Source organism: Scyliorhinus torazame, chromosome 27 (assembly GCF_047496885.1).
Source record: "Scyliorhinus torazame isolate Kashiwa2021f chromosome 27, sScyTor2.1, whole genome shotgun sequence".
Taxonomy (NCBI): domain Eukaryota; kingdom Metazoa; phylum Chordata; class Chondrichthyes; order Carcharhiniformes; family Scyliorhinidae; genus Scyliorhinus; species Scyliorhinus torazame.
Window position 1 is genome coordinate 5984022 of NC_092733.1, and position 12418 is coordinate 5996439.

The 12418-nt window shown below is 50.0% G+C and overlaps 1 protein-coding gene across 2 annotated transcripts in view; it reads right to left on the reverse strand.

The window, feature by feature from the left end:
• Positions 1–12032, reverse strand: part of raver1 (ribonucleoprotein, PTB-binding 1) — a 51899-nt gene extending 39867 nt beyond the window's left edge. The window contains exon 1 of one of the 2 annotated variants that reach the window (XM_072490830.1): positions 11672–12032. In XM_072490830.1, coding sequence (XP_072346931.1) covers positions 11672–11983 — 312 coding nt within the window. In that variant the 5' untranslated portion in view covers positions 11984–12032. The remainder of the gene's footprint in view (positions 1–11671) is intronic. The other variant, XM_072490831.1, reaches the window with a different exon arrangement.
• Between the last annotated feature and the right edge of the window lie 386 nt (positions 12033–12418).

The window sequence follows — 12418 nt, forward strand, 5'->3', positions numbered from 1 at the left end:
GGCCAGGATCGAGCCTGGGTCCTCGGCACGGTGAGGCCTCCACGTGGACAGTGACCCGGGCCGGGATCGATCCGGGTCCTCGGCACGGCGAGGCAGCGCTGCCGCCCCAGCTATAAACTCTTATGATTGATTCAAACACCTTCCCCACGACAGATGTCAACTGGCCTATCAACTTCCTGTCTTCTGCTTCCCTCCCTTCATGAATAAATGGGCTACATTTCACCAAGTTCCGCTCTCCCTTCAACCTCCCAATTTACAGCTATTGCTGAAATGCTTCTTCGATAAAAAGTGAATACGTTAGCAAATGTCTGTTCATTTCATCTGCCATTTCCTTATTATCGACTCCATGGTCTCACTTTCTGGAGGACCAACGCTCACATTACTTACTCTTTTCCGGTTTAAATATGCTTGCAAACCCTGCCATCTGTTTTTACATTCCTAGCTAGCTTCCTCTCATACTCAAATTTATTTCTTCTAATTCACCGTCAAGTTATTTCTGATAGGCTTTATATTGTTACCAATTATCTCACCTTCCACTGCAGTTATATGGTTTTTCCTTAAGTTTGATATTTTCCTCAACTTCTTTGGTTAACCTTGGACAGTGGCTCCTCCCTTTAGGATTTTTCTTCATAGTAGGAATATATTTATTCTGAGTACTCTGAAATATCCCCTTAAATGTCAGCCACTAGTCCTCTATTTGATCTGTCCCCCTTTACTCGAGTCCTAGTTCACTTCACCTCGCTCAGCTTTCATGCCCATATAGTGGCCCTGATTTAAGTTTAAAATAGGAGCCTTCTCCCTTTCAAAACTAGATGTATAATTCAGTCATAGTGGTTGCTGCTACCTGGGAGTTTCTTCCCTCTGGGGTCATTTATTAATCCTATACAATACCGCGTCTAAAACAAGGTGTGCTCTGGCTGGTTCCAGAACACGCTGTTCCAAGAAACTGCCTCGAGAGCATTCTATCAACTCCTCATTCAGACATCTGCTCATCTCATTTTTCCAGTTTATCTGTATATTCAAGTCACCCACGATCATTGCCATTCCTTTATCACAAGCAGCCAATATTTTGTCCTACATTGTAGTTACTGTCGAGAAAGCCTGAGAGTTTTGTTCAATTAATTTTTCAATATCATGTCAAGGTGCGACTCTTTCAAGAGTGATTGAATAAACAAATCTGCAACAATCTAAACCCAGTCTAGTTCAGTAAAAGTATTCAAATGACATCCAATTTCCAGGTTGTGGTGCAAGCAGTGCAAAACACTTTCAGTCACTGAGAACCACACACTTATTTCCCCTCCCCTCCCTCGCCTGGTGCTAACAGCTACTACAGGTGGTGGTTGCTCTACTGCAGCATCAAGCTGCAGCAGCAGCACATACAGCAGAAGCAGGATTGCTGAAGGGAAATATTACAGCTAAACATAAGACCATAAGACAATGGAGCGGAAGTAAGGCCATTCGGCCCATCGAGTCCACTCCACCATTCAATCATGGCTGATTTCAACTCCATTTACCCGCTCTCTCTCCATAGCCCTTAATTCCTCGAGAAATCAAGAATTTATCAACTTCTGTCTTAAAGACACTCAACGTCCCGGCCTCCACCGCCCTCTGTGGCAATGAATTCCACAGACCCACCACTCTCTGGCTGAAGAAATTTCTCCTCATCTCTGTTCTAAAGTGACTCCCTTTTATTCTAAGGCTGTGCCCCCGGGTCCTAGTCTCCCCTGCTAATGGAAACAACTTCCCTACGTCCACCCTATCTAAGCCATTCATTATCTTGTAAGTTTCTATTAGATCTTCCCTCAACCTCCTAAACTCCAATGAATATAATCCCAGGATCCTCAGACGTTCATCGTATGTTAGGCCTACCATTCCTGGGATCATCCGTGTGAATCTCCGCTGGACCCGCTCCAGTGCCAGTATGTCCTTCCTGAGGTGTGGGGCCCAAAATTGCTCACAGTATTCTAAATGGGGCCTAACTATTGCTTTATAAAGCTTCAGACGTACATCCCTGCTTGTATATTCCAAGCCTCTTGAGATAAATGACAACATTGCATTTGCTTTCTTAATTACGGACTCAACCTGCAAGTTTACCTTTAGAGAATCCTGGACTAGGACTCCCAAGTCCCTTTGCACTTCAGCATTATGAATTTTGTCACCGTTTAGAAAATAGTCCATGCCTCTATTCTTTTTTCCAAAGTGCAAGACCTCGCACTTGCCCACGTTGAATTTCATCAGCCATTTCGTGGACCACACTCCTAAACTGTCTAAATCTTTCTGCAGCCTCCCCACCTCCTCCATACTACCTATCTTTGTATCATCGGCAAACTTAGCCAGAATGCCCTCAGTCCCGTCATCTAGATCGTTAATATATAAAGAGAACAGCTGTGGCCCCAACACTGAACCCTGCGGGACACCACTCGTCACCGGTTGCCATTCCGAAAAAGAACCTTTTATCCCAACTCTCTGCCTTCTGCCCGACAGCCAGTCGTCAATCCATGTTAGTACCTTGCCTCGAATACCATGGGCCCTTATTTTACTCAGCAGTCTCCCGTGAGGCACCTTATCAAAGGCCTTTTGGAAGTAAAGATAGATAACATCCATTGGCTCTCCTTGGTCTAACCTATTTGTTATCTCTTCAAAGAACTCTAACAGGTTTGTCAGGCACGACCTCCCCTTACTAAATCCATGCTGACTTGTCCTAATCCGACCCTGCACTTCCAAGAATTTAGAAATCTCATCCTTAACAATGGATTCTAGAATCTTGCCAACAACCGAGGTTAGGCTCACTTCCGGTTGCGGCGATGCACTGCTAAGACGCACGTTTCGGCAGCTCCCGTTCGAACGGGCTTTTGGGCTCTTTTCGGGAGCCCCAACGGAATTTTTTTCGGACCAAACCCAGTGTGGGGTGACGAGGGAAGGTGTCCCCCCGGGTGTGTATGGAAAGGATCGGTGGTAGTGGCCAGATTGCGAAGGATCCTTTGGAGCAGCGGCAGAGTAGAGAAGGAAGAAGCAAGATGGCAGCGGATGGAGCCCAGACGACATGGGGCCCAGACCAGCAGGAATTCCTCCAACGGTGTGTGGAGGAATTAAAAGGTTGTGGTGCTGGCGCCGATGTTATTGGCAATCAAAGGGCTAAAAGAAACACAAAAGGCCCAGGCGCTAGAGCTCCATGGGGTGAAGGCAAAGGCATCTGAAAACGAGGATGAGATACAGGGCCTAGCGGTAAAAATGGAGACGCACGAGGCGCTACATAAGAGGTGTATCGAAAGGCTCGAAGTCCTGGAGAACAGCTCGAGGAGGAAGAACCTCCGGATTCTGGGTCTCCCCAAAGGAGTGGAGGGAGCTGATGTTGGGGCTTATGTGAGCACGATGCTCCATACGCTAATGGGAGCTGAGGCCCCATGGGCCCCCTGGAGGTGGAAGGGGCTCAGCGGGTCCTTGTGAGAAGACCAAAGGCTGGAGAACTACCAAGGGCGATAGTGGTGAGATTTCACCGCTTCACGGACAGAGAGGCTGTTTTGAGCTGGGCTAAGAAGGTACGGAGTAGCAGGTGCGAGAATGCGGTGATACGAGTGTATCAGGACTGGAGCGCGGAGGTAGCGAGAAGGAGGGCAAGCTTTAAAATCGGGCCAAGGCGGTGCTTCACAAGAAGAAAATAAAGTTTGGGATGCTGCAGCCGACGCGATTGTGGGTCACGCACCAAGGCAAACATTACTACTTCGAAACGTCGGATGAGGCATGGACCTTCATCCAAGAGGAGAAACTGGACCATAACTGAGGGACTGATGCTGGGGGGGGGGGGAAAGGTTGATGCATAGAAATGTAAATTGGGGAATGGGAGGTTCACAGTATCGAGACGATAGACGGGGATTTTTTCTCCTCTTGACGGGGGAACACTGAGAAATGTGGGCGCCGGTGGAAAAAGGGACTGAGAGGGGGGGATGGGGGAGCTGCGCCATAGGGGGCGGGGCTGATCCAGGAAAGCGCGGTTTTTTTCCCGCGCTCGGGAGATGATGTCGGGAAGATAGGCGCAGGAAGGAAGAGAGTTCCACGCACAGGGGGGGTCAAGGAGAGAGCGGGGGAAGCCGGGGTCAGTTGGAGTCAACTGACTTTCGGAAGCATCATGGGGGGAGTAACCATGCAAGATGGGGATCTAGCGGGTGGGGGGGGATTAACTGGGTTGCTGCTGCTGGGAGCGAGAGGGAGCTGGCAAGAGAAGAGGTGGTCGGGACGGGAGAGCGCCGCCTGGGGGACGGGTGGGTGCGCGGGACCCGGACGGGGGACTGGCCTAGAATAGGGGATGGCTAGTCGGCAGGCCGGGGGGGGGGCCCCAATCCGGCTGATCACGTGGAATGTGAGAGGCCTAAATGGGCTGATTAAGAGGGCCCGAGTGTTTGCGCACTTAAAAGACTGAAGGCAGATGTGGCCATGCTTCAGGAGACGCATCTGAAGATGGCGGATCAGGTTAGGTTAAGGAAAGGATGGGCGGGACAGGTGTTCCACTCAGGGTTGGACGTGAAAAATAGAAGGGTGGCGATATTGGTGGGGAAACGGGTGTCGTTCGAGGCTAGGAATATGGTGGTGGATAACGGGGGTAGATATGTGATGGTGAGTGGTAGATTGCAGGGAAAGGAGGTCGTGCTGGTAAATGTATATGCCCCGAACTGGGATGACGCGGGATTTATGAAGCGGATGCTGGGACGTATCCCGGACCTGGAGGTGGGAAGCCTGGTAATGGGGGGGGGGTTATTTCAATACTGTGCTGGATCCAGGGTTAGATCGATCTAGATCCAGGACCGGAAGGCGGCCGGCAGTGGGCAAGGTGCTTAGGGGGTTCATGGAGCAAATGGGGGGAGTGGATCCATGGAGATTTGCTAGGCCGTTGGCCAAAGAGTTCTCCTTTTTCTCCCATGTCCACAAGGTATACTCCCGAATAGATTTCTTTGTTTTGAGCAGGGCACTGATCTCGAAGGTGACAGGAACGGAGTATTCGGCCATAGCCGTTTCAGACCATGCCCCGCACTGGGTGGATCTGGAATTAGGAGAGGAGAGGGAGCAGCACCCACTCTGGCGACTGGATGTGGGATTATTGGCGGATGAGGGGATCTGTGGAAGGGTGCGGGGTTGCATCGAGAGGTACCTGGAGGCCAATGATGATGGTGAGATCCAGGTGGGGGTAGTATGGGAAGCGCTGAAGGCAGTGGTTAGGGGAGAGTTGATCTCCATCAGGGCTTACAAGGAGAAAAAAAGAGGGCAAAGAAAGGGAGAGATTAGTGGGGGACATTTTGAGGGTGGATAAAAGATATGCGGAGGCCCCGGACGAAGGACTATATAGAGAGAGGCGAAGACTTCAGACGGAGTTTGACCTGCTGACCACAGGAAAGGCAGAGGCACAGTGGAGGAAGGCACAGGGGATGAGATAAGAGTATGGGGAAAAGGCGAGCCAGCTGCTGGCCCACCAACTTCGCAAGAGGATAGCGGCGAGGGAAATTGGGGGAGTCAGGGATGAAACGGGAACAACGGAGCGGAGAGCAGGGAAGGTAAATGAGGTGTTTAAGACCTTTTATGAGAGGCTATATAGGTCCCAACCCCTGGAGGGAAAAGAGGGAATGCAACAGTTTCTGGACCAACTAAGGTTCCCAAGGGTGGAGGAGCAGGAGGTGGCAGGTCTGGGGGCGCCAATTGAGGTGGATGAGGTGATAAAAGGGCTGGGGAACATGCAGGCAAGGTAGGTCCCGGGACCAGACGGGTTCCCGGTGGAATTTTACAGGAAATATATGTGGACTTGTTGGCCCCGCTGCTGGCGAGAACCTTTAACAAGGCCAGAGCAGGAGGGACTCTACTCCCGACAATGTCAGAGGTGACGATATCACTAATCCTGAAGCGGGATAAAGATCCGCTGCAATGCGGGTCACATAGGCCTATCTCACTCCTGAATGTAGACGCCAAGCTGCTGGCAAAAGCACTGGCAACGAGGATCGCGTCCCGGGGGTGGTGCATGAAGACCAGACAGGGTTTGTGAAGGGGAGACAGCTGAATGTCAACGTGCGACGGCTGTTGGGGGTGATAATGATGCCCCCAGCGGAGGGGGAGGCAGAGATAGTGGTGGCGATGGATGCAGAGTAGGCATTTGATAGGGTGGAGTGGGAGTATCTATGGGAGGTGTTGAGGAGGTTTGGGTTCGGGGAGGGGTTTGTCAGTTGGGTCAAACTCCTATACGGGGCCCCAGTGGCAAGTGTAGTCACAAATCGGCAAAGATCGGAGTATTTTCGGTTACATAGGGGAACAAAGCAGGGGTGCCCCCTGTCCCCATTACTGTTCGCGTTGGCAATTGAACCACTGGCCATAGCGTTGAGAGACTCTAAGAAATGGAGGAGGGTGGTTAAAGGGGGAGAGGAACATCGAGTGTCACTCTACGCAGATGACCTACTGCTATATGTGGCGGATCCTGTAGAGGGGATGACGAGGGGATGTAGAGGAGATTATGCAGATATTGAGGGAGTTTGGAGATTTTTCGGAATATAGGCTAGATATGGGGAAGAGTGAGCTTTTCGTAGTACACCCTGGGGATCAGGGAAGAGGAATAGACGCCCTGCCGTTAAGGAGAGTGGAAAGGAGCTTCCGATATTTGGGGATTCAGGTAGCCAGGAGCTGGGGAACTCTACACAAACTCAATCTGGTGGAGCAGATGGAGGAGGATTTCAAGAGGTGGGATATGCTGCCGCTCTCACTGGCGGGCAGAGTGCAGGCGGTAAAAATGATGGTCCTCCCAAGGTTTCTTTTTGCGTTTCAATGTCTCCCTATTCTGATCACTAAGGCCTTTTTCAAGAAAATAGACAGGAGTGTTATGAGTTTTGTGTGGGCAAGGAAGACCCAGAGGGTAAGGATGGGGTTCCTGCAGCGCAGCAGGGACAGAGGGGGACTGGCGTTGCCAAATCTGGACAACTACTACTGGGCCGCCAATGTGGCGATGGTTTGTAAGTGGACGAGGGAGGGAGAGGGGGCGGCGTGGAAGAGGCTGGAGATGGCGTCCTGTAAGGGAACGAGCCTAAAGGCACTGGTGACGGTGCCGCTGCCACTTTCCCCGAAAAGGTATACCACAAACCCAGTGGCGGTGACAACCTTAAGGATCTGGGGGCAATGGAGGCCTCGGTGTGGTCCCCGATCAGGAATAACCATAGGTTTGTCCCAGGAAGGATGGACGGAGGGTTCCAGAGCTGGCATCGGGCAGGAATTAGGAGACTGAGAGACTTGTTTATTGACGGGGAGTTTGCGAGCCTGGGAGCGCTGGAGGAAAAGTATGAGTTGCCCCCGGGGAATATCTTTCGATACATGCAAGTGAGGGCGTTTACGAGGCAACAGGTGAGGGAATTTCCGCTGCTCCCGACACAGGGGATCCAGGATAGTGTGATTTCCGAGGTCGGGGAGGGCAAAGTGTCCGAAATATATCAGATGAGAGACGAGGGGGAGGCGCTGGTAGAGGAGCTGAAGGGAAAATGGGAAGAAGAGCTGGGGAAGGAGATTGAGGAGGGGCTGTGGGCTGATGCCCTAAGTAGGGTAAATTCCTCTTCCTCGTGTGCCAGGCTTAGCCTGAAACAATTCAAGGTTCTACACAGAGCACACATGACGGGAGCAAGACTGAGCAGGTTCTTCGGAGTGGAGGACAGGTCCGGGAGGTGTTGGGAAGCCCGGCGAACCACACACATACGTTCTGGTCGTGTCCGGCACTGGATGAGTACTGGAGGGAAGTGGCAAGAGTGATTTCAAAGGTGGTGAAGGTCCGGGTCAAGCCAGGCTGGGGGTTAGCTATATTTGGGGTAGCGGAAGAGCCGGGAGTGCAGGAGGCGAAAGAGGCCGATATTCTGGCCTTTGCGTCAGTGGTAGCCCGGCGAAGGATCCTATTTATGTGGAAGGAAGCGAAACCCCCCGGCGTGGATGCCTGGATAAACGATATGGCAGGGTTCATAAAGCTGGAACGAATGAAATTTGCGTTGAGAGGATCGGCTCAGGGGTTCTCCAGGCGGTGGCAACCATTCCTTTACTATCTCGCGGAACGTTAAGGGAAAATAGATCGTCAGCAGCAGCAGCCCAGAAGGGGGGGGGGGGGGCACTATATTTTTTGTTACTTTGTTAGTTCACTATTTTATTTAAATAATGTTATTTATCAGCTATTGTGTTATTTTTATGTTGATTTGTAAAGTGGAAAAATTGTGTTTGAAAACTTTAATAAAACATATATATATATATTTTTTAAACCGAGGTTAGGCTAATTGGCCTATAATTTTCCATCTTTGTCCTTGTTCCCTTCTTGAACAGGGGGGTTACACAGGTCCACATCGGGGGGGGTTACACAGGTCCACATCATCTTGCCTTACTTAGTCAACTTTCACATGCGCATTTTCCAGGCAATGGACTACGATTGAAAATCAGAAGCTTTCTGCTTCCTTTCGCTAGTCACTGTTCTCGCTCCCTGCTTAGCTTGGGGTCAGTTAACATAACACAGCCCATCTTGGGAGTCTTCTTTCTTTGTCTAACGGAGGACTACTCCAAAGAATTCATTCACCCTCCTCCTTTCTGTCTCCCTGGGAGTGGGTGTTGGCGCGAGAAAGGAAGCTCATGCTGTCTTTACTTGATAAACAGGGCAAGGGAAATGAGATACATATTGGTTAATGTTTAGCCAGAAAAAGATGCTTATTCAAGATGTACAACTGACACTTTTCAACATGCAGAATACAACTGACAAATGTCCTGTGCCTCACAGCATGTTATTCTCATGGGGTTAAAACAACGAAGAGGATTTAGAGGAGAAATTCACAACGGTAACGAAGAAACAAGCATTATGATTTTGTGGTACAAGAAGAGATAGTGGGGCAAAGGGGTTGAGGAAAAAAAAATTGCTAAATTTGATGCCTTGATATTCAGGTGTTCCCTGCTTGCATGGCCTGTCGTTTTGTGGAATCAGACCAGCAAATGACAAGAATGCCCTGCTGTAATCCATAATCAACTGCTGCAAAACCACACCCTGTTCCTACAGAGGGCCCAGCGAGAATTATTACCTTCGTTTAAGCTTGCCCCAAGATCTTTTAAAACACAGCTCCTGAAATTAACAAAGGAGTTCTATGTGCTTTCAATCAAGGCAAACACAGCTAACAGTCTGATGTTTGAACACAGGTCCACTAGAATGATATCGGGAATGGGTGGGTTGTCTGATGAGGAAAGGTTGGACAGAGAGGTTGAGGGCGACCTGATAGAGGTTAACAAAACTATGAATGGCATCGACAGGGTGGAAAAGTCAATTGCATGAGGGCATAGGTTTAAGGTGTGAGGGAGAAAGTTTAGAGGAGATGTGCGATGCAAGTTTGTGGGTTTTTAAAAAATATATATTTTACAGAAGGTGGGGAGTGCCTGGAAGTCACTGCCGGAACCAAGTAAGACAGTGACGTTTAAGGGCCATCTTGACAAATGTATGAATAAAATGGGAATAGAGGGATACAGAGGTTTCAGTTTAGACAGGTGTCATGATTGGTGCAGGCTTGGAGGGCCGAAAGGCCTGTTCCGGTGCTGTATTGTTCTTCAATCACTAAATAAATTTTGCTCATGTCAGTGGTTGATTCTCAGTCAAGTACTTTATATTAGCATATTATTTATTACAGTGAGGAAAAGTTAACTAAAATGAGGGGGTTGGATACAAAAGCCGAAGGAAATCTTGGAGTTTTAAAAGGTGTTGGAGAAAGATTCCTCAGCAGTAGGAATTGATCAAAATCATTGTGTTCACATAAAACAAGTTTGGTTAATTAAAAATGTTAAATTAGGAAATACTCAGTCTGAGCTTGCGAGCTCGTGAACTTTCTCCAACACGAGTCAACAATGCACCTACAGGTTCTCTCATGCGCCATGAATAGTCACTGAATTACCATCAAATTAGAATTTTGTTTTTATACAGATTACACTCCATCCTGCCAGTCTATACACTGTATCCAGATAATTCTGTGTGGCAGCTTCAAACTTGTGTTTGCCTTTGCTCCAAGTTTACCGAGCCCTACAGCTGCTTCTTCTAACCGTCATCGCCCACTGGGTAATATCCAGCATGTCCAGGCTATCTGATAATTGAGGTGACAGAATAGCCCAAGATTACACATTTGAAAACGGGATCAATTCATTAAAAACACCACTGCGTTTTTCACAAGTCTGGTTGCCGAGGTCATGTGGTTTTTACCCTTCTGGGATCTTAGTTTAAATCTACCCTGATCTGCTGGCACCAAACTCATGAATAGATGTAAATGAAAAGTAGTTTTAGCCCAGGAGCACAGTTCAATGCACTCAGGAATTCTATACATTCTGTCTCATTCAGTGTCAGTAAGGATTTTGAGTACAGCAGCTGAGACTGGAACCAAAATACATGTGAATGGGATGGGTCACACGTGTGGTGGCTCAAATTAAAATACCTGGTTGAAATACTTTTACCTGGTTACACTTGGCAAAAACACTGGGGACAAGAACTGCTTGACTTTCAAAACAGAAACAAAATTAACAGAAAGCAGCCATTAGGAAGGATTAGTATCAGTTGTGAAGATAACAAATGGGCCAGAATTGCAAACTCAGCTAAGCTTTATTTATGCTACTCCCGAAATAGACTTTAAAACAACACAAACAGCACTGTTATTTGTCTGTTTCTTCAAAGTATTTATACACACTGAAAAACATAAGAACATAGAACTTTCCAACATAATAAGATACATTATTTTGCGGAGGATGGACAACAGCGGAAGTGATGTTAAAATACATTTGCATCAAAAAGATACGTGCAAACAAAATTTGAATTGTGATTTCCATCTTGAAAGCATCAACTCACATGATTTGCACTTAATAAATCTGTGCTTGGCTATCTTTAATTAATCCATATATACCCAGTTCCTCAGCGACGTGAGGCAGCAGTGGTGGTGCAGTGGTTAGCACTGCTGCCGACAGCACTGAGGACCCGGGTTCGAGTTTGTACATTCTCTTAGTGTCTGCGTGGGTCTCAGCCCCATGACCCAAAGATGTGGAGGGTAGGTAGACTAGCTATGCTAAATTGCCCCTTAATTGAAAAAAAAAAGTTATTAGGTACTCCAAATTAAAAAAAAGGAAATGCCCATAGGTGGGTAGACAAACTGCTAAAAATACCCACAGAACACGGCACGGGTTAGCACTGTTGCTTCACACCACCAGGGTCCCAGGTTTGATTCCCGCTTGGGTCACTGTCTGTGCAGGAGTCTGCGCGGGAGTCTGCACGTCCCCCCCCGCCCCGCCCGCCGTGTCTGCGTGGGTTTCCTCCGGGTGCTCCAGTTTCCTCCCACAAGTCCTGAAAGACTAGGTAATTTGGACATTCTGCATTCACCCTCTGTGTACCCAAACAGGCGCCAGGATGTGGCGACTAGGGGTTTTTCACAATAACTTCATTACAGTGTTAATGTAAGCCTACTTGTGACACCAATAAAGATTATGATTATTACACGCTGCAATTTTGGGGGACATGAGGGCTCCCGATTGACAGCTGGGCCCCGGGCGGTGTGCGCGCAGTCGCAGTGCGGAGCGCCGGCCGCAAGGCCCCGGAGCCCGGACTCCCCCCCCGGCCCCTTCCGGGGGCCCAGCCAGGCCCCAGCCCCGGGCCGGCCGCGCTGCCGGTTACCTGGGTGATGATGTCTGACGGCAGGTTCCTGATGATGATCTTGCGGCGGTTTCGGAACTCGCGGCGGGTGCGCTCCAGCCGCTGCTCCCGCTCGTCGGCCTCCAGCTCGGCCAGCGTCTCCTCGGGAGTCCGGCGGCGCGGCGGCTCCTCCTCGTCCTCGTCCAGTTCGCCGCCGTCCGTGTCCGGCCACTCCTCATCCTCGAAGAACTCTTCCCCCTCTCCCTCCTCCTCATCCTCCCGGCGAGCCGCCTCATTTTCACGGTTTTTCCTCAACTCACTCGCCGGCGAAGTAACGGACACGGTGGCCGCCATCTTGAATTAGCAACAGGATCGCTCGCTCTGATTGGTCGGCCCAGTTGAAGTGGCACGTGACCGGGCGCGGGCAGCACCCCGCAGCAAGGCGACGCCCGATTGGCCCAGCCGCCCGGCCCGCTTCCGGCCCTGCCGGATCTCGCGAGATGTGCTGGCTGGGGGCGGGGCTGAGGGAGGGGGAGGAGCTGGGAGAGGGGGCGGGGCTGAGGGGGAGGGAAGGCTCAGAGACGGGAGTGGGGGTCTGGAAACCAATGGAGGACACAGTGGGGGAGGGGATGATGGAACCTTCATTCCCACCTGATGATGCCGGGCAGCAGGGTGGCACAGGGGTTAGCACTGCTGCCTCACGGCACCGAGGTCCCGGGTTCGATCCCGGGTCACTGCCCGTGTGGAGTTTGCACATTCTCCCCGTGTCTGTGTGGGTCTCACCCCCAC